The sequence below is a fragment of the Pelobates fuscus genome, chromosome 6 (genome assembly GCF_036172605.1).
Source record: "Pelobates fuscus isolate aPelFus1 chromosome 6, aPelFus1.pri, whole genome shotgun sequence".
NCBI classification, from domain to species: Eukaryota; Metazoa; Chordata; class Amphibia; order Anura; family Pelobatidae; genus Pelobates; species Pelobates fuscus.
This window is the reverse complement of record NC_086322.1, coordinates 293,782,800-293,809,356: the sequence shown is the minus strand read 5'-3', so window position 1 is coordinate 293,809,356 and position 26,557 is coordinate 293,782,800. Positions and strand designations below refer to the sequence as shown.

General features: G+C 46.1%; 1 protein-coding gene across 1 annotated transcript; it reads right to left on the bottom strand.

The window, feature by feature from the left end:
- Nucleotides 1–1,220: 1,220 nt before the first annotated feature.
- NSFL1C (NSFL1 cofactor) lies at nucleotides 1,221–21,989 on the bottom strand. The gene is made up of 9 exons (XM_063459498.1): nucleotides 21,831–21,989; nucleotides 17,382–17,479; nucleotides 16,531–16,605; nucleotides 11,752–11,917; nucleotides 8,468–8,560; nucleotides 3,450–3,559; nucleotides 3,148–3,285; nucleotides 2,811–2,975; nucleotides 1,221–1,570 (listed from the first exon to the last, which is right to left on the bottom strand). The coding sequence occupies exons 1-9, from the start codon at nucleotides 21,933–21,935 to the stop codon at nucleotides 1,408–1,410; spliced, it is 1,113 nt and encodes a 370-aa protein (XP_063315568.1). The 5' UTR covers nucleotides 21,936–21,989; the 3' UTR covers nucleotides 1,221–1,407.
- Nucleotides 21,990–26,557: the final 4,568 nt, after the last annotated feature.

The following is a 26,557-nucleotide window of genomic DNA, read 5'->3' as shown; positions in this document are numbered from 1 at the left end:
GTTCAGAAAGACACAGACAGAATTTTAGTTTACATCCACAATGAAAGTTTGCCCTTTTTGTTAGCAGCCATTCATGGTATCTGCATTTTTATGCAAAATTTAAAAGAGGAGAATGCATAAGAAAAGGCCATACGATGATGAAAGCAGCCACCATCAGCACATACAACTGATTTGCATTTATTATCAGACATGAATGTGACTAAACTCATCTGAGTCCGAGTGGGGCATGGGGCAAATAGCGGCTATATTATTTACAGACAGCTGCAGCTCTTAGGAATAGGAAGAAGGGACAGAGAGGTTCCTGCGCCAAAACACGCCCAAGGAACTGGTTATTGTACTTTAAAGAGTCCACTTTGTCAATAAAACTACTGGAAAAAGTAAGTACAGTTAGGATCTGTACACAACGTGCATCTGGTGTATAAATGTTAAATGAGATCTATATCTTTTGAGCATATTTTGCATTTACTTTTTGGAAACATTTACGCCACCCCCAGTCCTATATCACTACCAATCAGGTTGGACAATACCGATATAAATACGTATATAATTCACATTAACAGTGTAGTTGACAAGGGGGCAGTGTCTGGGTGCTGAAGACAGACTCAGTTTGTTGTCAAACTACTCCTAAATGCAGCTTAGTGAAGATATAGACCTTAGGAAACCTAAACACTACGGCTCCATGTCATTACATCTCAGTGTACAGGTTATGTTGCTTAAACTTGGGGAGGCAGAACTCCAGTCAGGAAATGAAAAAGACACACACCTTCCTGCTTGTGCCTTCATAATGTTTTCAAAGAACCATTGTTCATACAGCAAGCATGGTAAAGTATTCATAAAGACACCATCGCCACAGCACAATGCACTTGAAAACTAGGAATCTGATCTGTGTAAATGAAGAACAGACTGGTGATGTCTGAATTCAATGTTGAGGGATTAAATGCACACCTCTAAAACAATAATTGGTTTCCCTCTTTAAACTCCAGCTTTCCTAGAATTATATATATGGAGTATTTCATCTCAAAATAAGAATGACACTTCACTAGTAAACCATTAGAACTATCTATCACAACATGAACAAATCAAATGTTAGATTGTGGTGGTTACCCAACCCTAGCATGATAAAGAATCCTCACATTAAAGAGCTACAGAAGCGATGGAACCTTCTCAAGTTTCTTGAAAGATAAACTTGTGGCATCTCACAAACAATACTCTGCAGGACATGGTTTTCCTCTCCTATTTATTTTATGGTTAAGTCCAATGCTTATTACAAATCCTGCAAAATGAACGTCTAGAGAAATAAGAAGTCCACCAAAAGCAGCGGGAACCCAGGATTACAAGACAGAACGACTCCATGTCACCAGCAGAGGGAGGAGGAGCTGCGGGAAAGAGTGTCGAGAGCCAGGGATGTCAAACAAACCGCTGCACGATGACTGCATTTAGGAGGTTGGCTTCTTTAAGAGTTAGGTTCTCATCGGTCAACTCCTTGTTTGGGAACGTAGTCATCAGAACAAAGCCTGTGGCCGCCATCGCTGGTCTAGCATCCACAATAAACAGACGGATATCACGGATTCTGCGAATTAGACAAACTACTTAAGCACAAAAGAAACACCGATATGGCAGAGAACACAAAGACAGTTAAGACTCAACATACATTTTATACAAAACAGCTTATGTGGAGAAGTCAAAATTTGGGTGACTAGATGTCAACCTTTAAAGGTGGTAGCAACTGTGCAGTGTTGTATTAGAGTCAATGCTAATTTGTACAATTTATTAAAATGGTCACTTTGTTAAAATCCATAAGACAACTTTATTAAACTTAACTATTTTCTAACTCTCTTCTCAATGAAGTCTGTATTTTATAGAAGATTTACCATAATCTGCAATGTCTGGTCATAGTCCATACTTTGAATTGTATCTGGATTCTAACATATCCGGGTGCTTATTCTCCCCTTTCTCTATTATAATTTGCTGTTATGTGGATTTGCCAAGCATGCGTCCCCTGCCAGTTGTCACTTTAAATGAAAGTGGGACAGTTTTCTACAATATTTTTAGAGGCAAAAAACTTTACATAGGTTTCTTAAAAAAATGCATGTATACAACCACATGATGTATGAATGACAGGTCCATGTCAAATATTTTAAAAACAGACATGCAGAACTCCTTATAAATCTACAAACAAAATAAAACATAAGCAAAACAACGTGTTTTTTCCCCCATTATGGTATTACTTACTAAAGTCTGAGTTAAAAGGAACTTAAATCAGAAGTCCCAAAATGTAGTCACTATTTGGAAAAATTCTCTAACCAGTTACAATGTTTTTAGCCTATGCTTTACCATTTAGAAGTTCAATGAATGAAACCCTATGTCTTCTTAAAAGAGCACTATTTAAAAAAAAAAAATGTTGACCCATGTTACAATATTATTTTAGATTACAGGGCCTATGTACTTGTAAATCCAGCCCTGAGACTTACTCCTCCCCGATCCTTCTTTGTTGAAGGCACCAATATTGAGATCCTTTGTCGAATCCAATACTTCTCAGAGAGAAGCATTACAGAAAACCAGCACATGCTCGTCAATTTCGGAGACCCATCAACCCAAAGCTTCTCTAAGAGCGTGCAATGATGCCAGATGTAAAATGGATTTGATTACTGAATCTATTTTAGTCTAAAGCCCCTATTTTTCTGAATAATGGTACTATTTTGATTGGTGTGGGTGAACGGGCAGCATCATTAAGATGAAATGATTTTGGTGCTTGAAGTCTGCTTTTAAGAGTGTAAAATGTTATAAAGATGGAGGCAAATGATTTGTACCTGTGGCTGTGGTTAAACCTTTGGACCAGACGACCTCCATCTGCCAGTCGGATCTGGATGTTGGTGGTGGGTTCAGATTCGTCAATGTTAACAGAGGAACTGGCTTTGGTTTCATTTTCGGCCTGCTGGGATGCTGTCACAGTGCTGCAGATCTGCGGGGCTGTGCTGGATGAAAAAATACAATATATATATATATATATATATCTGTCTTCACACACTATATATATAAATATATATATATTTATAAAAACTGATATAAATAAAAGACTGATCATCTCTATCCGCACCCAGTCTACGCAGGTCTTCTGATGCCTAAACACCCCGCTGGAAGACTCACCTGCCCAGTTTCTGACCCTCTCCTGTGAACGCTTTGAAAGAAGCTCTGGGTTTTAGGTAGTCTTCATCGCGATGATCTTCCATATCCAGGTTCACCTGGCCACCTTGAGCCAACCTGCGTAGCTCTGCAGGAATCTCCCTGTATAAAGATGGAGGAGACACATAAATTACAGACAGAGGAGGGCCCCTCTAGATTAGCAAAAAGCAAAGTCCCTAAAGTGCATGACGACATAAATGTTGCAAGATATCCCCACCACCGAGAAGAGCCTTCTCTTCAAATAAGCTTCAAATGTCCTCACGTACCCTCTGCGTATTGCCTCCAGAAACTGGGCATTTCCGGGGTCCTGATAGCTGCGAAGTTCACTGTCATCTAGACTAAATCCATTCTTCCACAGCTTCAGCACCACATGGACCTACAGAGGGAAGAGCTCAGACTGTAAACTAGAGGACTGAATGAAGAACGAAGCATTGATCTGGCTCATATACAGTTTTGGCAAAATAAAAGGAAGACTAGTAGCCTAAACCGTATACACACTTATACTATAATGTTTTTTTAAACATGTATAAACATGCACTGCGAAGCCAATTCTCTGAATTTGCAGCATATCAACAAGAAAAACATGTTTGTTTTGTTTTTATAGACTAGACACACAAGATCTAGCAGATTCGGTATGTCTTATTAAACAAAGCAGTTTAAGAACACATAATGACGCAATATGACACCACCTCAGTAATTCTGGATACACAGCTATGTACTCTGTCAAGTCACAACCACTGTGCGTAGTGCTGGATAAAGAACTTTGTTCTGGATATTGCAATGTCATACTAACTCTGTATTCACTCAGGTTTATGATATAGACTGAGCTGCCTTGTCATGTCCATATTTATTCATTATAGCTGCCCAGGTATATTCACTCAGTATACATCTAGATACAACTGTCCAGGTATATCCACTCAGTATACCTCTAGATACAACTGTCCAGGTATATCCACCGATAGTCCTAGATACAGCTATCCGTATATCCACTCAGTATACCTCTAGATAAAACGGTCCATGTATATTCACTCAGTATACCTCTAGATACAGCTGTCCATGTATATTCACTCAGTATACCTCTAGATACAGCTGTCCAGGTAATATTCAATCAGTATAGCTTTAGATACAGCTGTCCAGGTATATTCACTCATATTCCTAGATACAGCTGTCCAGGTATATTCACTCATATTCCTAGATACAGCTGTCCAGGTATATTCACTCATATTCCTAGATACAGCTGTCCAGGTATATTCACTCATATTCCTAGATACAGCTGTCCAGGTTTATTCACTCATATTCCTAGATACAGCTGTCCAGGTATATTCACTCATATGAGGGGAAAATACTCCTCTATACAAAGAGGAAGCCAATACCATCAAAACCAGTACCCCCTTCAGAGCAATATATAAAAACTTGCAAAAAACTCTCAGACACGGCTAAAATAAAATAAAAAAGTTTTATTAATAGTAAATAAACGTTAAAAATATACACCAAGTGTCTATAAACACACACACCAGACTGCTTTACCTATAGCTAAATATGGATAAATACTAAGGGATACAGAGCTGCTAAGCTCAAAGAACTTGCAACAAAGTTACGATAAATGCAACTTAATACCTAATATGTAGCTCAATCTAGTAAAGAGTGACATGGTAAGGAATGTTGCAACACAAACAGGCTAACAGCAGTGGATCTAACCAATCTCCAATAATCACAGCATAATAAATATCTTGAAAGATATTTGGGTCTACATTACTTTGATCTTTGGTTCACGATTGATACCATTTACTTTAAATTATACTTGCCTGTTATTATTATTTACTGTTTAGGTTTCTCTTTTCCCCTCTCCCTCTCCTTTATTCCCCAGGTTATTTTATACATTATGAGCAACTCTAATATTGTCATTTGGCAAGATATGCCTTAATGAATTTATGACAATGTTGAGCTGCTTTGATTATACACAGACAATTTACTGTCATGCTTTTACATCTCTTTACCTATAGGGGGCGTTTGGTGAAAATAGTGAGGACGCATGCGTACTGTTCTGATACAAGGCCTGCACAGCTCTCATCTAATACCCTTGCATAATTAATTGGATTGTGCTGTGCGCGACCAACTCGACATACGCATGCGCATCCTTTTCTGTGCTCTGATTCATTGCCATTCCTGCTTGCTCGGTTTATGCAGAGTACTTGCTTCTGGGACTTCCCACCGTTGAACTTCATTGGCGGGCTAGATCGAGACACATCCCACTAATTGTAAGTAGGATTTGGCGCCAGTTATATAAAAGGGGGGGGTGGGGGAGGGGGTAAGTGGACTTTTCTTGCTTACTTGTGCCCTTGATAAAGGCGATTATTAGCGCCGAAACGCGAGTCGGGCTGTGGGTTTTCTTCACTTTTGCAGATTGCTTTATATTTAGCCTGTTATGTTATAACACGCTACACCAATTTAGGGACTCTTCTGGCCGGCTGAGTCTCTACCATTATATAGCTATATCGAGTTGTGATTAATACAGTATTCTCTATACTACTCACTTTATTTTCAGTTATCTGTATCTTCCAGGCCTTTCGATTTACTCATCTTTTGGTCGAGTCTTGATTTAGTATTAGCGATCAGAGTATTTATTAAGTCAACAGGATCTTTAAGGACTTTAGGTACAGTAAGTACGGTAGTTAAACAGGGAATATTGTTTTCCCATATATATATATGAACATGACTTTATTATATTTGGATTAATTTGGGTTTATTATAACAGCTAATATTTTTTATGCTGTGATTATTGGAGATTGGTTTGATCCACTGCTGTTAGGCTGTTTATGTTGCAACATTCCTTACCATATCACTCTTTACTAGATTGAGCTACATATTAGGTATTAAGTTGCATTTATCGTAACTTTGTTGCGAGCTATTTGAGTTTAGCAGCTCTGTATCCCTTAGTATTTATCCATATTTAGCTATAGGTTAAAGGAACACTATAGTCACCTAAATTACTTTAGCTAAATAAAGCAGTTTTAGTGTATAGATCAGTGATGGCGAACCTTTTTGAGCCAGAGTGCCCAAACCGCAATACATGCCAACTTTTTTTCCCCCTCAAAGTGCCAACATGGCAATTAAACCTGAATACTGAGGTTTACGTTTAGAAAAAACTACTCGTACAGTTAACAACTTTTGTTTTAAAAGAAGAACACAACAGAGAGTTAAATTATACAAATTTTAAATAATTATATAAATTAAGCTTATATTTATTAGTATCTCCAACAAATGCAATACATACACACAGACTGCTGAACACATTCACACACCAACTGCTTAATACATACACACACCGAGACACAGACAGACTGCTAAATACACACAGTCCGCTAAATACACGCACACTGCTGAGTACACAGTCTGCTGAATACACGCACGCAGTCTGCTGAATACACACACACACACTGCTGAATACATAAAGACTGCTGAACACACACATACTGCACTGAGGGGTGCAGTGTATGTGTGTGTAATGCTGTGTGTGGGGGGGTAGGGTGCTGTGTGTGGGGGGTAGGGTGCTGTGTGTGGGGGGTAGGGTGCTGTGTGTGGGGGGTAGGGGTGCTGTGGATAGGGGTGCTGTGTGTAGGGGGGGTAGGGGTGCTGTGTGTAGGGGGGGTAGGGGTGCTGTGTGTAGGGGGGGTAGGGGTGCTGTGTGTAGGGGGGGTAGGGGTGCTGTGGGTAAGGGGGGTAGGAGTGCTGTGGGTAGGGGTGCTGGGGGTAAGGGGGGTAGGGGTGCTGTGGGTAGGGGTGCTGGGGGTAAGGGGGGTAGGGGTGCTGGGGGTAAGGTGGGAGGAGTTGCAGATGCATTTTTTTTTTTTACATATTAAAATATTTATATTTATAATCAGTATCCCCCCTTCCCTTCTTGTTACCTTTGGTGAAGGGGAGGGGGGGAACACAGCCATCCCTGGTGGTCCGGTGGTGGTATGCAGGACAGGTCCTGCAGCTCTCCTGTCGTCCTGCACGATGCTGTGTGGAGCGTTGCCATGGTAACGCGCGGCAACGCTGCACAGAGCTCGAGGGAGGACAGGAGAGCTGCTTCCTCGATCCCTCCCCCCTGCTTCCGGTCCTCCCGACACGGAAGCAGAGTAGGCACCTGCCGTTTTGGGCAGGCAGGTGCCTACTCTGCAGTGATGGCAACCCTAAGGCCGCGTGCCCACAGAGAGGGCCCGGTTCGCCATCACTGGTATAGATCATTCCCCTGCAATTTCACTGCTCAATTCACTGTCATTTAGGAGTTAAATCACTTTGTTTCTGTTTATGCATCCCTAGCCACACCTTCCCTGGCTATGATTGACAGAGCCTGCATGAAAAAAAAAAAACTGGTTTCACTTTCAAACAGATGTAATTTAGCTTAAATAATTGAATCTCAATCTCTAAATTGAACTTTAATCACATACAGGAGGCTCTTGCAGGGTCTAGCAAGCTATTAACATAGCAGGGGATAAGAAAATCTTAATTAAACAGAACTTGCAATAAAGAAAGCCTAAATAGGGCTCTCTTTACAGGAAGTGTTTATGGAAGGCTGTGCAAGTCACATGCAGGGAGGTGTGACTAGGGTTCATAAACAAAGGGATTTAACTCCTAAATGGCAGAGGATTGAGCAGTGAGGCTGCAGGGGCATGTTCTATACACCAAAACTGCTTCATTAAGCTAAAGTTGTTCAGGTGACTATAGGGTCCCTTTAAGCAGTCTGGTGTGTGTTTATAAACACTTGATGAATATTTTTAACGTTTATTTACTATTAATAAAACTTTATTTATTATTATTTTTTTGAGCCGTGTCTGAGAGTTTTTTGCAAGTTTTTATATATTTCTCTGAAGGGGGTACTGGTTTTGATGGGATTGGCTTCCTCTTTGTATAAAGGAGTATTTTCCCCTCATTTCCTTATTTTTTTCTTTTTATTTGTATGTTCTACAAACATTTTAGTACTCCTGTAACCCTTTCTGTACTCGTCGCCAGGTTTTTTCCTGGTTAAGAGTACTGTGTATATATTAAATATTCGCTCATATTCCTAGATACAGCGGTCCAGGTATATTTACTCAGTATAGCTCTAGATACAGCGGTCCAGTTATATACATTCATATTATATCCAGTTATATAACATTCACTCCTAGTGGTAGACCCATATCTAGCTCTACATCCATGAAATCTTCATTTAGAAAAGGTTTGAGTTTAGATTTAGTAGTCCTGTCTCAATGCTTGATATATACACATGAATACACAAAACAAATATACAATTAGCACATACGTCTTGAGCAGAGGCCCTCTTACGTCCTGTAGAAACATACGGAGATTCCTCTTCTGGAGCTGCCCCAAGGCGGTACCCTCCACCTCCAAATGGCTGCAAAACACAGATTAGTTTTTTTAGAATCCAGAACTAGTTAAAGAAGTGCCTCTCCTCAGCATTTATACCATGATGTTTACTTATCCCTTATATTAACAAGTGTGTTTGTGATAACTGAAAAATATAATTAAATGTAGAATTCCTCAATTATGTATTTAGCTCTGTGAGTACTTCTATCTTGGCAATTTGTTACATAGTTACATGGCTGAAAAAAGAACCGCCTCCATCAAGTTTAGCCCTTCTCACATTTGTTTTTGCTCTTGATCAAAAAGAAGGCAAAATATCCAGTTGGAAGAGTTTCCAATTTTGCAACAAACTAGGAAAAAAATCCTTCTTGACCACAGAATGGAAGTCAGCTTTCCTTGGATCAAGAAACTATTACTTTACTAATTAAACATTTTATCTCTGTAGATTATGTTTTTTGCAAGTATTCATCCAATTGCGGTTTAAACATCTGTACAGGATCTGATAAAACCACCTCTTCAGGCAGAGAATTCCATATCCTTATTGATCCAGTAGCAGCACTTTATTTAGTCTACCTCTGTGGCGAAAGGGACCTTGTCACTGGGTTTTGGAGAGGCCTGCTTGCCAGCCTCTTGCCCTGTGATTATGGCCCCTGTGACTTATTGGGTTTTAAGGCACTTGTGAAAGACCTTTATGCACTGGATGTCCTATTTCTCCTTATTGGCTTGGATTTTATACTCTCCCTGATATATTTGTTTTGAGATTTGTTCGGCTAATTACACTTCTATTACAGCCAGGATACTGTTATACAAACAGACGAACAAACTGGCGAACGACCGACCACCCTGCATGCGGAGTGTTCAGCTTGTTAACCACCCAGAAGTTGTGGTTAACCGCAGCTTAATTGGCGAACGGCTGGGTGATAGGCGTTCGTATGAACGAACACGTGGCGGTGGCCATTTTGTTTAGTCGAACGCGCTCAGCTGAGTTTTGTCGCTGAACGCCTGGAACTATTTTCGGCTACTATTTCCACGAACACCACGGAGACTTCTACCTTCCGTGCGTTCGGCTAAATTCATGCGAACGGAGCGCTATTTTAAGGGAATAAACTGACGAACAAGACAGTTACAATGAAGCTATGCCCGAACTGATCCGTTCGTGCAATTTGTACTTTATTTGAAGGAGAAGATAGACCAGCCGCACAGCCTAAATCTATGGAACTCTTTTGGGCATGAAAGCCATGCTTGCGGTCGGTCAAATATGACTTCCATGGAATTCGGGAACCCCTGCTCTGACCTGGGTGATTTTTGGATATGTTGTTAGCCCAGATCAGAGCTATCCAGGGATGTATGATTTGTGGGGATATGTTGCTGTTTTAGGGTGTTTGTGTTTTGGGTAAAACTGTATATTTTCTGCCTGTAGTAATTAAGTTAGCCCATTGTGTTTAGTAATTATATCACAGGCAGATGGGAGGGTTTGTGTGCATTAGCTGGGAGTGTCTGACTGTACTGTATTGTGTTGATTGGACTTTGTAACTTTGTGTCCTGTGTACCCCAAGGTCCACGTGGGTGGTAACCTTGTGGGAAAACGTGTATATAAGAAACAATAAAGCCTCAGTTCATTCTGTTCCTGCTTACACTCCAAATCTCTTTGTTGTTCTGTTATTGGAGGGAAAGGAGAATTGCTCCGGTGTCTGCTGTTCCAGCTTGCAGGAGTGTTTCAAGGGAAAGAAGGCTTGCTCCTTTGTCTGCTGTTCCAGCTTACAGGAGATTCAACAGGGAAAGTCCTTGTAAGGACTAGAGCTAATTCCCCATTCGGCTCCGGGAAGGAGCGGTTCCAGGGCACCAGTCCAGCCACGGCGACAGGTGGGCAGACGTGCTGCGGTTTGTCCCCTGTTCCAGCTAGGAAGCGGTCCTTTGGCGGAGATAGCCAGCCGCGGTACAGGGAGCTCCGCTACAACCTCCTTTTCCTACCGAGCACCACAATTATGGAACGACCTCCCGCACACTTTCAAATCTTCCCCCAGCCTAAAATTCTTTTATAGTTCCCGCTCTAAATATCGCAAAACAGAATGCACCTGTCAAGTTTGGTTATATATTTCCTACCTGTTCTATGTTAAATTTTGTTTATATTGTTTTTGTATTTTATTGTACCATAATGTATCAATGCAATGTTTTGTGGACCCAGGACATACTTGAAAACAAGAGAAATCTCAATGTATCTTTCCTGGTTAAAACATTTGATATAAATAAATACATCCTTATTGTTCTAACTGTAAAAACCCTTTCCTTTGTCTTGGACTAAATCGCCTTTCGTCCAGTACAAATACGTGACCTTATGTACTATGTATAGTGTGTATTTGTATTTACTTTTGTATCACCCACCCAATGTGTTCCCTATTAAGGGTTAATAAGTATGTCTCGGAGATATCTTTGCCTGAAGCTGAAGGAAGCAAGGTGAATAGTTTGTGTAGGACTAAGAGGTTTGCCTTGACGGGGTTTAGGCTAGTGCGCAGGTAATTTTTTTTTTTTATTGTATGTATAGTCCTGTTTATGAATAGATTTACAGACAACAGTGATTGTCAATCACGCTTATAAACTCTGAACCTGTTAATTTAGCACAGAGATCAACTGAAGAGGAGGAGAAAAACAATATTTCGGTTTCTCCTCCTCACTCAGCAAGCAATGTGTGCCCTGGCCATGCCAGGACTAAGCTACATTGTTATACCAGTTGCTGAATGCCAGGACTAAGCTACATTGTTATACCAGTTGCTGAATTGTTAATACATATTTAAAATAAAAGTATGTTAACACAAGTTATAGGCAATTTTCAATGTTTTACTCATTGGTGTATTTTCCACCAGTGACAGCTCCCCTTTAATGTTATTACATCGTATTCTGATCAATGCCACCACTGATTTCTGGCTTACGGGTCTGAAATAAATGCCACAATCGGTCTTTGTTGCATGCTTTAAAGAAGCAGCCTAAGCACCAGAACCACTACATACTGATGTCATTGTTATGGTTATATTAGCCAATCGGCACTGTACACCCGTATTCCAGTGTACAGGGGAACTGGAGTCCCTCAGTTTTGGTCATACTGCGAAAAAAACAACAACCGGTTTGACCTAGAACTGGACAATGGTAAGTACACTGGGCATTGAAATGTATTGGCTTGGGTTCTCAGACTGCCTCTTTAAGCCCCTTCCATGAGTCTTTGCTCACCAATGATTTGCTGCTTTCTCCTGGACTCTTTGTAGCTCGGTCCACAGCCACCGCTCCATGCTCTTTGGCACCTTTGAACAAGTCTTCTACCAGTTCATTGGGGCTCTTCTTTTTAGGTGGTCCGACAATCTGTTGTCCACTCCTTTCTGAACCTCCTGCATAAAACCTGCAAGAGATCAAACCCACATGACTTTGTACATCTCAGATCAAACCAATGTGGAAATTAACTAGAAAGTGGGCTTAAAAGGCAGCCAGCATAATGCAGCCCGACTAGCCAGCACCAAAGGCACAGGTAAGACACAAATAATATGAGATCTTCTAAATACAAGTCCAGGAGCAGTGCGTGTTAAATCACAGCCTTAGGAAACATCCCAATATAAGATAAATACACAAAAAAGTATTATGTGTCTAAACATTTTAACTTTAACCTCTTATGATTATCACCATTGACTGCAAGCCTGTTTCCCCTTCCCCTAAAACCCTACAATAATTTAATGTAAATAAAACGTACTTATTACAAAATGTTCTCTTAAATTAGACAACTACATTTTCTTCCCCACTAAGACTTTTTGTTGAATAAATATTAGCTTGTCCGTAAAACATTTCATTTTAGGAGAATATTGGGAAATATACTTTTATTGCATTTATTTCAGAGAGCTCTTTAATTATTATTACCAGAAAGATGACACTATCACATTCCTGGAAAGCACAAAATCCCCCTGAATAACTGTTCTCTTCAAAACAGAATTATTGTTCAACATGTAGAAAAGAAACTGAAACTTGTTCTCTAAAACCCCAGATTCATTACGGCAATAGATTTTTGTGTGAAATGTTTGCAGGCTTTGGACGTGAGCCATGTACGTCTGAATAAAGTATTCTGTTAAGGTATGGTTTTATGTGCCCTTAGGAACTCTCTGCATGGACTGGATTTACACGTCAGCAGAGAGTTGCACTGGGGAGCAAGGGATGTGCAGATGCTAAAGGAGCTCAGTGTACGAGATACTCCAATTATGAAACCTGCAAGCTAGTCACACAGAAACCTAGACTGAGTAATTTGATGGTAAAGCAAGGCACTTTGTAATTTTTATCTATGCCACATATAAGAAAATGATTCAATTTTGGAAGGAAAATGTAATTTTAAACAATGCATCTTAAAGGAACATTCCACGCACCATTACTACAACAGTTTGCTGAAGTGCACCATAACTACAAGAGTTTGCTGAAGTGGTTAAAGGGACACTATAGACACCCAGACCATTTCAGCTCGTTAAAGTAGTCTGGGTGCTGTGACCCGTTTGCACTTAGTGCTGCAATGTAAAACATTCAGTTCCAGAGAAATTGCAATGTTTACATTGCAGCTCTAAGTCTGCCCACAGGTGCTTCCTGCATCCAAACGGATCATTGGTCCGGTATCTGACGCTGGACGTAGTCACGCTCTGCATGAGGACAGCCAGTGTCAGATTTTTCCCCATAGGAAAGCATTGATTCAATGTTTTCCTATGAGAAGGTCAAATGCGAGCTTGGCAATTGTCAATCAAGCGCCGAGGGACATTGGCGCTGGGATCAGATAAGTAAACAAAGTGATTTTCACCCTTTAACTCGGGAGGGGGGGCAAGGGAGGTGGGAGGCAGGGCGAGCGATATTGCCAGGAATACGGCTTTGTATTCCTGGCACTATAGTATCCCTTTAAGGGGCCAGGAGTGCCCTGTCACCCTCTCTATTGTAAGGATTCAAACAGTTTAAGAACAGTTTGAATTTTTAAATGTTGCTTCACACCCTACCTCCACTACTGCTCAGTAAGAGCAAAGGTTCTCTTCACTGACTTAAGACCTGCAAGTGCAGGGCTTAGCTCATTGGCTGAAGACCATCAGCTGGCAAGCTCAATTAGCACTCACTGCAGAGCTTAGCTCAAGAGAGCCCTCTCACTGTGTAGAGGAGGTAGGAAGCCGTGCCCAGGGTACAGCAGGTAAGAAGACAAACTGTTCTAAAACTAAAATTCAGTAGCTGGTTGTAAAGAGATTGATAAAAGCGGAAACGGAAAAGGAAACATGGGAGTCGGAGGACAATCTTTGCGTTGATGTTGTGAATAGGTGCACTTCACTCAAGAAACAATTTTTGCCACATATGCGAGATCCTGCCTAGGTTACTACACAACCTAAATTTCCTGGTGGTTTAAAGTCTAGAGAGGCCTACATGAATTTCTGGGAGATGTGTGGATTTCTTAAGGTATAATGGATGTAATTTAAAGCTCTAGAGCAGGGGTAGGCAACCTTCGGCACTCCAGATGTTGTGGACTACGTCTCCCACAATGCGTTTACAGCTATAATGTTGGTAAAGCATCATGGTAGGTGTAGTCCAAAACATCTGGAGTGCCGAAGGTTGCCTATTCCTGCTCTAGAGTCTAGACCAAGATTCCAGCTTAACATTTCTATTTATTTCCTTTTCCCAATGTAACACATATTTATGTTTTATGCCTCAGTGTAATGATGCTAAGAACATGTGCACATTGGCCTTGTATTAGAAATAGTTTTTCAAAATTGTTACAGCATTTGAGGTTTACACATTGGAGTTTGTGTCGGAGTAGAATATTTATGACTGAGGTATGTATTTACCACTAAGGAGTAGGTTGTATGTTTTAATATTTTTGGGAAGGGTTTCACTCTGGAGGGGCCCTCCATGGCCCTTACTCTGGTATTTATTCCAGGATACAATGGGTTAAACTGGAGATAGAAGCCTTAAAGGACCACTATAGTGCCAGGAAAACATACTCGGGGTCCCCCTCCCGCCGGGCTCTAGGGTGAGGAAGGGGTTAAATTTAGCTCATTCTCCAGCGCCGGGCGGGGGGGCTCTCCTCCTCCTTCTCGTCATCGGCTAAATGTAGCCTTAAAATTTGGATCAGATCAATAGAGTACATATAATCCTTTTTGTTTTGTGACCACAGACGAGCTACGGGGGTTTGAAACATATCTATTGTTTTAGCTATAGCAGTAGCCATGTAGTATTTGTGTATGTCAAGTATGTCAAGTGTTTGGGGTGCCAGCAGTTAATGTGGGACACCCGGGGAAGGCGCTTCCTCCATATATAACTTTACCAGTGCTTGATATTGTTTGATAACAGTTGGGGTGACTAAATGTATTGCTCAGAAATAGTACAGTATAATCTGTGGGATTTACATTTTGAAGGAGTTTATTCTTCCCATCCAAGAGAGTTGCTCCAGGACTCTATGGTAGCCTTTAAAGGGACACTGTAGTCACCAGAACAACTAGTTATGTAGTTATTTTGGTTACTATAGTCAGTCCCTGCAGGCATTTTCATGTAAACACTGCCTTTTAGGAGACCTGCATATTTCCAGTTTGATAGGCAGGGCTTGCATTTTGCCAAGGTTGGTTTTATAGAATGAAGCATCAGTGTAATTGAATAAAACATCACTGTTGGACAAATCCCTGTGGGGCGATGAAGTGGATGACAATTTGGCAGCAAGTGTCTTTTGCGATGAGCCTGCTGGGGATGGAGGTGATGTTGGCATTTCCTGTTTTAGTCCCAAAGCCTTTCTAACCTCAGCTGAGGTGTTTATCGAATGTAGGACTCCGTTCCTCCAATTAGCAATTTGGTGGCATAACCCCAGCAATAGGAGACCGGAGGTATATTGTCAAATTCCCTCCTCCTTGACAAAGTGGATGCCGAATGGTCGGCACACAGTGAGAGAGTCTGAAACGATTCAGGAAATGCTTTTAATTTTATAGTAGCCACCATCAAGGCCTTTTTAATTTGATAACCGTGAAGACAAACTATTGTATCTTTTGGCCCTTTTGGCAGCCTGTGTGCCCTGTCTAGGCATCAGTCATCTTTTGGCATACATGGTGTGAGCCGCCAGATAAGATAGAAGGTAGTCCTCTCCCTGTACGACAGTCGATGAGCTCATTGTGAGCAACACAAACCTCCCATTTGGCCATCTAGATGTGCCATCTGGTCACCTAGATATTTGAGTTCCTTAAGGAGGACCGCGGTAAATTTGCAGATATCTGTTTGTAGAGTGGACCGGAGTGATTGTAGCATTATGTACCTTTTATATTTCGTTAAAGGTGAGCTAAGATTTCACATGCAGTATCTGAGAAAGATGAAGGGACCTCTAATAAATCATATTCCCACCAGCTCCACACCATGCTTTTACACAAAACAGATTATTTATGTGGGACTTATGTGGGGATAGGGAGATAGGTAAGCTTCAGTCAATGAGTGCGTTTGTGACTGCTCATATGCATCCGATCGCCACGAAGGTCAGATGTGTACATCAACAACAGACAGGACTGAAATCTGAAGTAAAACAAACTGGTCTATTCAACATATGTCAGATTTCTATGACACACCTAGTGTGCAAACACATACTGTCTAATGCATATGAGATAGGTGGAAAAGTCAGGAATATGGAAGTGAATACAAACCTTCACTAAAGAACACACACACACGTTACAAGTGGACATTATCATACAGTGTAGGTGGATCTCATGTAGGTCACAGCAAATGTACTAGTGCAGACTTACAAATCTTCCTCTATCATACAAACTGTAGCCAATAGGTACATGTTATTAATTTTCTGTGCAATTGTGTTTGGTTTACAAATTAAACAAACCAAATTGCTTTAAAAAATTTTTTTTGAATTATACAGCACCCTAATTACTGTTCAGCCTTGGCATGATTAGTTATTCTAACATACCAATCATCCAAGTGAAAACACTGCTTTTGATATCAGTAAAGGACATGCAATACATGGACACTGACCTCTGGCCTTCATCTTCCTCCTCTTCCTCTTCCTGGGCATGAACCAAGTCTCTGAATGAAGTCACCCTGTGATCACTGTGATACAAGAAATCAGATCAAGGAGAGTACTATTACTATGAATTATCATTCATTCTGCGAGCTCCCATCACATATAAAGCACAGCAGCATGCTCGCACATATACAGATTCACTTACAAAACTGATCTATCTAAAAAGCAAATGTAGAATATTAAACATCATTTTAGGTCGGGTGCATTGAGATTTCCTGTTCTGTAACCCTTGAGGATATTCTGTTATAATAACAAGGGCAACAGAAATGTTGTATTCTATAAATCCTATCACTCTCTGGCTGAATAAACTTAGCAAGGAAGATGAGAGTTGTGGTTTAAGCATCCTCAATGGAGCTGTAATGATGTTGCACAGGTTTGAATAAAGAGACAACAGTTAAACCATTTAATGACGCTCAAATTGTAAACACAGATACAATTAATTGTTTTTTTTAAATCACCGGGTCTTGGCGAGTCTGCTGCATTCGCTCAGACTCATCATGTTTGTAAGGCTTGATGAAGCTGTCCACTATAGCAGTATTGCCTTTCTCATGGCAAAGGAGACCTCTCTAACATTAGGATACATCTAATAAATGGGGCAGTAAATATTGTATTATCATAGAAAAATTGCTCACTAAGGTAATTTTCACCACTGATGTGTATAGTGGTATTTATAAATCAACCATGGTTTATCGACATACAGTAATTTACAAACAACACGATTCCCAAATAAAATCTATACATGGAAGCAGAAATGAATGTACTCCATTGATCAAAATGTATTGCAAGTTTTTATAATTCTTACCCAGGACCAGAACCTCGAGAGGTGGAACCAGGGGGAGGCTGCGGTAATGTCATGATGTCATCATCACCCCCATCTTCATAGAAACTGGCCAAAGCCAACTATAAAAGGAAACGTGGCCAGCGTTAGACCTTAAGGGACATGTAGGTTATGTATCCCTCATCCAGAGTGTCAGTTGATGTGACATTGCAAGAGTTGTATTTCAGGTGGGTGTGACAGTTGGAGTGCTCTGGCTGTGTCTCAGGTGGGTATGACAGTGCTGATGTTGCTGTGACGTGACTTCAGATGCGCTGTGAATGTGTCTCATGTTTGACAGTGGGAGTGCTGAGTATGTGTCTCCTGTGAGTGTGACAGTGCTGTGTATGTGTCCCTGGTGGGGGAGGTGACAGTGGGAGTGCTGTGGATGTGTCCCGGGTGAGGGATGACAGTGGGAGTGCTGTGGATGTGCCCGAGTGGGGGAGGTGACAGTAGGAGTGCTGTGGATGTGTCCGGGTGGGGGAGGTGACAGTAGGAGTGCTGTGGATGTGTCCAAGATGGGGGAGGTGACAGTGGGAACACTGTGGATGCGTCCCTAGTGGGGGAGGTGACAGTGGGAACACTGTGGATGCGTCCCTAGTGGGGGAGGTGACAGTGGGAACACTGTGGATGCGTCCCTAGTGGGGGAGGTGACAGAGGGAACACTGTGGATGCGTCCCTAGTGGGGGAGGTGACAGAGGGAACACTGTGGATGCGTCCCTAGTGGGGGAGGTGACAGTGGGAACACTGTGGATGCGTCCCTAGTGGGGGAGGTGACAGTGGGAACACTGTGGATGCGTCCCTAGTGGGGGAGGTGACAGTGGGAACACTGTGGATGCGTCCCTAGTGGGGGAGGTGACAGTGGGAACACTGTGGATGCGTCCCTAGTGGGGGAGGTGACAGTGGGAACACTGTGGATGCGTCCCTAGTGGGGGAGGTGACAGTGGGAACACTGTGGATGCGTCCCTAGTGGGGGAGGTGACAGTGGGAACACTGTGGATGCGTCCCTAGTGGGGGAGGTGACAGTGGGAACACTGTGGATGCGTCCCTAGTGGGGGAGGTGACAGTGGGAACACTGTGGATGCGTCCCTAGTGGGGGAGGTGACAGTGGGAACACTGTGGATGCGTCCCTAGTGGGGGAGGTGACAGTGGGAACACTGTGGATGCGTCCCTAGTGGGGGAGGTGACAGTGGGAACACTGTGGATGCGTCCCTAGTGGGGGAGGTGACAGTGGGAACACTGTGGATGCGTCCCTAGTGGGGGAGGTGACAGTGGGAACACTGTGGATGCGTCCCTAGTGGGGGAGGTGACAGTGGGAACACTGTGGATGCGTCCCTAGTGGGGGAGGTGACAGTGGGAACACTGTGGATGCGTCCCTAGTGGGGGAGGTGACAGAGGGAACACTGTGGATGCGTCCCTAGTGGGGGAGGTGACAGTGGGAACACTGTGGATGCGTCCCTAGTGGGGGAGGTGACAGTGGGAACACTGTGGATGCGTCCCTAGTGGGGGAGGTGACAGTGGGAACACTGTGGATGCGTCCCTAGTGGGGGAGGTGACAGTGGGAACACTGTGGATGCGTCCCTAGTGGGGGAGGTGACAGTGGGAACACTGTGGATGCGTCCCTAGTGGGGGAGGTGACAGTGGGAACACTGTGGATGCGTCCCTAGTGGGGGAGGTGACAGTGGGAACACTGTGGATGCGTCCCTAGTGGGGGAGGTGACAGTGGGAACACTGTGGATGCGTCCCTAGTGGGGGAGGTGACAGTGGGAACACTGTGGATGCCTCCCTAGTGGGGGAGGTGACAGTGGGAACACTGTGGATGCCTCCCTAGTGGGGGAGGTGACAGTGGGAACACTGTGGATGCCTCCCTAGTGGGGGAGGTGACAGTGGGAACACTGTGGATGCGTCCCTAGTGGGGGAGGTGACAGTGGGAACACTGTGGATGCGTCCCTAGTGGGGGAGGTGACAGTGGGAACACTGTGGATGCGTCCCTAGTGGGGGAGGTGACAGTGGGAACACTGTGGATGCGTCCCTAGTGGGGGAGGTGACAGTGGGAACACTGTGGATGCGTCCCTAGTGGGGGAGGTGACAGTGGGAACACTGTGGATGCGTCCCTAGTGGGGGAGGTGACAGTGGGAACACTGTGGATGCGTCCCTAGTGGGGGAGGTGACAGTGGGAACACTGTGGATGCGTCCCTAGTGGGGGAGGTGACAGTGGGAACACTGTGGATGCGTCCCTAGTGGGGGAGGTGACAGTGGGAACACTGTGGATGCGTCCCTAGTGGGGGAGGTGACAGTGGGAACACTGTGGATGCGTCCCTAGTGGGGGAGGTGACAGTGGGAACACTGTGGATGCGTCCCTAGTGGGGGAGGTGACAGTGGGAACACTGTGGATGCGTCGCTAGTGGGGGAGGTGACAGTGGGAACACTGTGGATGTGTTCCGTTTGGAGGAGGTGACAGTGGGAGTGCTGTGAATGTGTCCCGGGTGGAGGAGGTGACAAAGGGAGAGCTGTGGATGTGTCCCTGATGGGAGAGGTGACAGAGGGAGTACTGTGGATGTGTACCTGATGGGGAAGGTGGAAGAGGGAGTGCTGCGGATGCGTCCCTGATGGAGGAGGTGACAGAGGGAGTGCTGTGGATGTGTCCCGCATTGGAGAGGTGACAGTGGGAGTGCTGTGGATGTGTCCCGGGTGGGGGAGGTGACAGTGGGAGTGCTGTGGATGTGTCCCGGGTGGGGGAGGTGACAGTGGGAGTGCTGTGGATGTGTCCCGGGTGGGTGTGGTGACAGTGGGAGTGCTGTGGATGTGTCCCTAGTGGGGGAGGTGACAAAGGGAGAGCTGTGGATGTGTCCCTGATGGGAGAGGTGACAGAGGGAGTACTGTGGATGTGTACCTGATGGGGAAGGTGGAAGAGGGAGTCCCAGTGGATGTGTCCCTGGTGAGGGATGTGACAGTGGGAGTGCTGTGGATGTGTCCCTGGTGAGGGATGTGACAGTGGAAGTGCTGTGGATGTGTCCCTGATGGAGGAGGTGACAGTGGGAGTGCTGTGGATGTGTCCCGGGTGGGGGGGGGGGCTGTGTCCCGGGTGGGGGGGCTGTGTCCCAGGTGGCTGTGTCCCGGGTGGGGGGGGGGGCTGTGTCCCGGGTGGGGGGGCTGTGTCCCAGGTGGCTGTGTCCCGGGTGGGGGGGGGGGGCTGTGTCCCAGGTGGGGGGGCTGTGTCCCAGGTGGCTGTGTCCCGGGTGGCTGTGTCCCGGGTGGGGGGGGAGGTGGCTGTGTCCCGGGTGGCTGTGTCCCGGGTGGGGGGGGAGGTGGCTGTGTCCCGGGTGGCTGTGTCCCAGGTGGGGGGGGGGGAGGTGGCTGTGTCCCAGGTGGGGGGGGGGGGAGGTGGCTGTGTCCCAGGTGGGGGGGGGGGGGGAGGTGGCTGTGTCCCAGGTGGGGGGGGGGGGGGAGGTGGCTGTGTCCCAGGTGGGGGGGGGGGGAGGTGGCTGTGTCCCAGGTGGGGGGGGGGGGAGGTGGCTGTGTCCCAGGTGGGGGGGGGAGGTGGCTGTGTCCCAGGTGGAGGGGGGGGGAGGTGGCTGTGTCCCAGGTGGGGGGGGGGAGGTGGCTGTGTCCCAGGTGGGGGGGGGGAGGTGGCTGTGTCCCAGGTGGAGGGGGGGGGAGGTGGCTGTGTCCCAGGTGGGGGGGGGAGGTGGCTGTGTCCCAGGTGGGGGGGGGGGGGGAGGTGGCTGTGTCCCAGGTGGGGGGGGGGGAGGTGGCTGTGTCCCAGGTGGGGGGGGGGGGGAGGTGGCTGTGTCCCAGGTGGGGGGGGGGGAGGTGGCTGTGTCCCAGGTGGGGGGGGGGGGGGAGGTGGCTGTGTCCCAGGTGGGGGGGGGGGGGAGGTGGCTGTGTCCCAGGTGGGGGGGGGGGGGAGAGGTGGCTGTGTCCCAGGTTGGGGGGGGGGGAGGTGGCTGTGTCCCAGGTGGGGGGGGGAGGTGGCTGTGTCCCAGGTGGGGGGGGGGAGGTGGCTGTGTCCCAGGTGGGGGGGGGGGAGGTGGCTGTGTCCCAGGTGGGGGGGGGGAGGTGGCTGTGTCCCAGGTGGGGGGGGGGGGGGGGAGGTGGCTGTGTCCCAGGTGGGGGGGGGGGGGGGGGAGGTGGCTGTGTCCCAGGTGGGGGGGGGAGGTGGCTGTGTCCCAGGTGGGGGGACGTGGCTGTGTCCCAGGTGGGGGGGGGGGGGGGGGAGGTGGCTGTGTCCCAGGTGGGGGGGGGGGGAGGTGGCTGTGTCCCAGGTGGGGGGGGGGGGAGGTGGCTGTGTCCCGGGTGGCTGTGTCCCGGGTTGGGTGCGGTTGGGCTGCTCTCTGGGATGGACCAGGCAGGATGACTCTGCGTTCCCATCCATGATCTCCCGCCGAGTCCCTCTCCCTCCCAGAGCCCGTCCACCCCGCCTCCAGCCCCCGGTACCTGCAGGTCCCACCCCGCGGACTCCATGAAGAAGCGGGCTCTCTCCTCCTCAGACCCGGTCACTAACATGAACTCTCGCACCGCTTCCTCCTGCTGCGCCGCCATCTTGCTGGGACCGGCTGTGAGCTCCGCCCGGAAACCAGAGCCGCATTGAACGTTCCTGCAAACAGTGCGGCAGTGTCACACTGAAACCGCTCCCCCCGGAAACAACAACCTCCCCAGCTCTGGGGCTGACACTCACTGGAGGGGCCACTCTCACTCACTGTTAGTGTCACTTCCTGAGGGCACTCACTCGCTGTTAGTGTCACTCGCTGAGGGCTCTCACTCACTGTTAGTGTCACTCACTGAAAGTACTCTCACTCACTGTTAGTGTCACTCACTGAGGGCTCTCACTCACTGTTAGTGTCACTCACTGAGGGCTCTCACTCACTGTTAGTGTCACTCACTGAGGGCTCTCACTCACTGTTAGTGTCACTCACTGAGGGCACTCACTCGCTGTTAGTGTCAATCACTGAAGGTACTCTCACTCACTGTTAGTGTCACTCACTGAGGGCACTCACTCGCTGTTAGTGTCACTCACTGAAGGTACTCTCACTCACTGTTAGTGTCACTCACTGAGGGTACTCTCACTCACTGTTAGTATCATTCACTGAGGGCTCTCACTCACTGTTAGTGTCACTCACTGAGGGCACTCACTCGCTGTTAGTGTCACTCACTGAGGGCACTCACTCGCTGTTAGTGTCACTCACTGAGGGCTCTCACTCACTGTTAGTTTTACTCACTGAGGGCACTCACTCGCTGTTAGTGTCACTCACTGAGGGCTCTCACTCACTGTTAGTGTCATTCACTGAGGGCTCTCACTCACTATTAGTGTCACTCACTGAGGGCTCTCAAGGATTTTTGCCGCCCTAGGCAAAAGAAAAATTTGCCGCCCCCCCATGTGACATCACAATGCCCCACCCATATGATCTGCCATATGAACTAACGCCAGTGCTGCACACTGTGTTTACATTAAAAAGCCTGCAGGGACACGCTATAGACACCGGAACCACTTCATTAAGCTGCAGTGGTTCTGGGGACTATAGTGTCCCTTTAATGTGAGGTTAATTAGAGATTAGTGTCACTAATAATATTCTAGATTGCCTACTTGCAACCAGATGAAGATGGTGATGGGCTCTGGCTGCAGTTTCGCTCCACTGGTCTGGTGTAGAACCGGATCTCTGGAGGCTGTTTGTAACTGCGGTCACAAAATTCAATGTTCTGGGAGAACAGGAAGCAGCTCAAGGTCTGGGCCCCAGGGCCTGACGGTGAGTATTCCCATAAGGCCCACCCATAAGTCCACCTATATGTTCCACCCATTAAATTCGCTCACAGGGAGTGTAGTGTGTAGGGGATGTGTTATGTGTTATTGTAGAGGATCTAATGTGTGTGCTTATGGAATGTAGTGTATAGGCATACCAGTTTGTGTAGGTGATGCAGTGTGTTTGTGTGTAGTGGAAGCAGTGTGTGTTTGTGGTTGTGTGTAAGGGATCCATTGTGTGAATCTGTGTTTGTATGCATAAGGGATGCAAGGTGTGTGTCTGTAAGTGTGTGCATTGAGTGTGTGTAAGAAATGCATTGTTTCTGTGTGTATGTAAGAGAAGCAGTGTGTGTGTGTGTTTGCATGTGTGTGTAAGGGATGCATTGTGTGTTTCTGTGTATGTATAGGGATGCATTGTGTGTGTGTGCGTGTAGTGTGAAAGAGCTCTCCCTTCTGTCCCTTAGAGTTCTCCCCTGCCCCTTAGTGGTCTCTCCTCTCCCTTCACCCTCCCCTGGGGGTCTCTTCTCACACCCACCCACCTTCCCTGTGTTTTCCTCACCTCCCCTTCTCCTCATCTCCACTTCTCCTCACCCCCTCTCCTGTGTTCTTCTCACCTACCCCCGTCTCTTCTCACCTACCCCCGTGTTCTCCTCACCTCCCCTTCTCCTCACCCCCCTCTCCCTGTGTTCTTCTCACTCCCCCCTCCCTGTGTTCTTCTCACCTCACCCCCCCTCCCTGTGTTCTTCTCACTCCCCCCTCCCTGTGTTCTTCTCGCCTCCCCCTCTCCTCACCCCCCTCCCTGTGTTCTTCTTACTCCCCCTCCCTGTGTTCTTCTTACTCCCCCCTCCCCTCTTCTTCTTACCCCCCCTCCCCCCTTTCTTTTTACTCCCACCTCCCCCTTTCTTCTTACTCCCCCCTCCCCTCTTCTTCTTACTCCTCCCCTCCACTTGTCTTCTTCTTACTCCCCTTCCCCCCTTTCTTCTTACTCCCCCTCCCTTGTTTTCTTCTTACTCCCCCCTCCCTTGTTTTCTTCTTACTCCCCCCTCCCTTGTTTCCTTCTTACTCCCCCACCTTCCCTCTTCTTCTTACCCCCCTCCCCTCGTTCTTCTTACCCCCCCCAGTTCTTCTTAACCCCTCCCCCAGTTCTTTTAACCCCCCGCTCCCCCAGTTCTCCTCCTAACCTCACCTCCCCTTCCTGTAGCGTGGCCGAGCTCCTCTCTGGTCCGCGGTACAGGAGTTTCTGTTTCCTGTACCCGGCTGGACTAATAGGAAGTGCACACTAAGTGTGCACTTCCTGTCAGTCCGGCCGGGTTGCGGACCAGAGAGGAGCTCGGCCACGCTACAGGGGAGGTGAGGCAGTGCGGCAGCCGCCTGAGCGCTCTCTATAGAGCGCTCAGGCGGCTGCAACATTTAAAGGGCCGGCGATGGGGGCGCAGGGCGCCCCCTCCTATATGGCGCTCTAGGCGGCTGCCTAGTTCACCTTATAGGAAGCGCCGGCCCTGGCTCTCACTCACTGTTGTTTCATTCACTAGAGCACTTCTAGCCTAACCACTAGATAATTGTTTCACTATTAAGTGTGAATTGTTAGGAAATCATTCTAAATTCCAAATTCCAAATTCTTTTTTCCTATTTTGGTCTAAAATTAGAAATTTACTTTGTATCCCAAACAATTTACTATAAACACTCCATGCCTGTAAAGCTCCTGAGCTAAATGTTTGCACCAATTCGTAAAAGTTAAGATTTCTCTTTTGACATTTTTATAAATTGATTTGGAACAAAACACCACTTGGCAGCCTTTAGCAAGCCCTCCCTTTCTTTCCCACACTTTCTGTGGCTGTCCAATCACTGTCTTCCCAATGCAGCTCAATGAGAAGTCTTTGCAAGGCAGGTGCTCTGAACAATTGCTGCTTCTTGAGTTAGTTCCACTGAGCTAAACAAACCAGGAAGTAACAGGACCTCTTGTCTGATTGACGATGGGGAGGGTGCAAAAAGGTAAATTTATAAAAGTGACAATTTCTATTGAAATCTGCACTTTTTGTAAAGTGAAAAAAAAAACGAGTACACACTCGTCATATATAAAATATTTAAAGGCAGGAGGTCGGCCGCATGAAAACAGAGCTCCGTCGGCTTGGCACTAAAAAGCCTAAAAAAAACACAAAAAATGGAGCACAATCTGCCGCTTACCTGACCCGAGGGAGCACTCATGCTACGGGGTGCAAGACAAAAAAAAAACAGACCGGATCAGCCAAGCTTAACCCCCAATATTGGAGACTTGCTGAGAATGCCGCATGGCGCGGTGAGGCCTGAAATGGTGGTGGACCTTTCTCGAAGGTCTACTCTCTCCACAATATCGAAGATTTGAGGTACAAGGGGCCACCCAAAACCACACAACCACCAGTGGGGTTACCCTCCCCTGTCACAACAGAAATACTAACCATCCTCCTGGCAGACCTCCGTCAAAACCTCTCCACGGAGATATCACAGGTCAGAGAGGATGTCAGGAGATTCAATGCACGCCTGAACACAGTTGAACAAACCTCTAAAACACACACATCAAAAGTCCTGGAGCTCCAGCAGCAGGACAGAGATCTTGCTTCGGAACATGCCACCCTGAGCCATCAAGTAGCAGCAATGGAGGATAAAAGGCGTTGGAAACACCTTAAGATAAGGGGCCTCGCTGACAGCGTCACCGCGGCAGAAATGCCACATTTACTACGCAAGCTCTTCTCCGTTGTATTGCCTCCCAAACAAGCTAAATTCATAATACTCGAAGGCATGTTCCAACTTCCAAAGCCACCAACAGACACGTCCTCAACTACCAGCGATCTACTGGTCGAATTTCAGAACTGCCAGGACAAGGCTGCCATCATGAATGCAATAAGGGGCAAGACCCCGTACAGGTTCGAGGACATGGAGCTGTCCTTTTACACCGATCTTTAAAAAAAAATTAAATAACCAATGCTGCACAGAGGGAGGCAGGAGGGAGCACAATGTGGCAGATAAGGTAAAAGAGGAAAGCTAGCTTCCCATTGCAGACTCTGTGCCTGGAAGTGGAAGATTCTACATCTGTTTGCGTGCAGTGTGCGCTGACAACAGACGTAATTTATAAATATATATATTTTTTTTTTGTTGTGCAAGGATAACACCGTGTGAAGCCACAATAGCCATGACAAGCATATTGACAACAATCCGTACAAGATACAAGCATGGCACTTAGAGGTTCTGCACAATATTTATTAAAGGAACACTATAGTCACCTATGGTGAAAAGATAATTTATTTTCCTTGTGACACATCCTGTTTGCCTTTAATTGACTAAGGCATAATGACAAGACTTGTGCACAATTTATTTTCAGCTGGTACAAACAAAATACATTTATTTTAATCTACAGTCGAATAAATCAATGTGTTCCAGATTTACCTTCTGA

Excerpts from the sequence above, each read along its gene's own strand:
- NSFL1C (XM_063459498.1), bottom strand. The coding sequence starts at position 21,935 with ATGGCGGCGCAGCAGGAGGAAGCGGTGCGAGAGTTCATGTTAGTGACC. Across the intron at positions 17,480-21,830 it reads CCGCGGGGTGGGACCTGCAG|TTGGCTTTGGCCAGTTTCTA; the intron begins GTACCGGGGGCT and ends TTCCTTTTATAG. Across the intron at positions 3,286-3,449 it reads CTGGAGGCAATACGCAGAGG|GGAGATTCCTGCAGAGCTAC; the intron begins GTACGTGAGGAC and ends ATCTTTATACAG.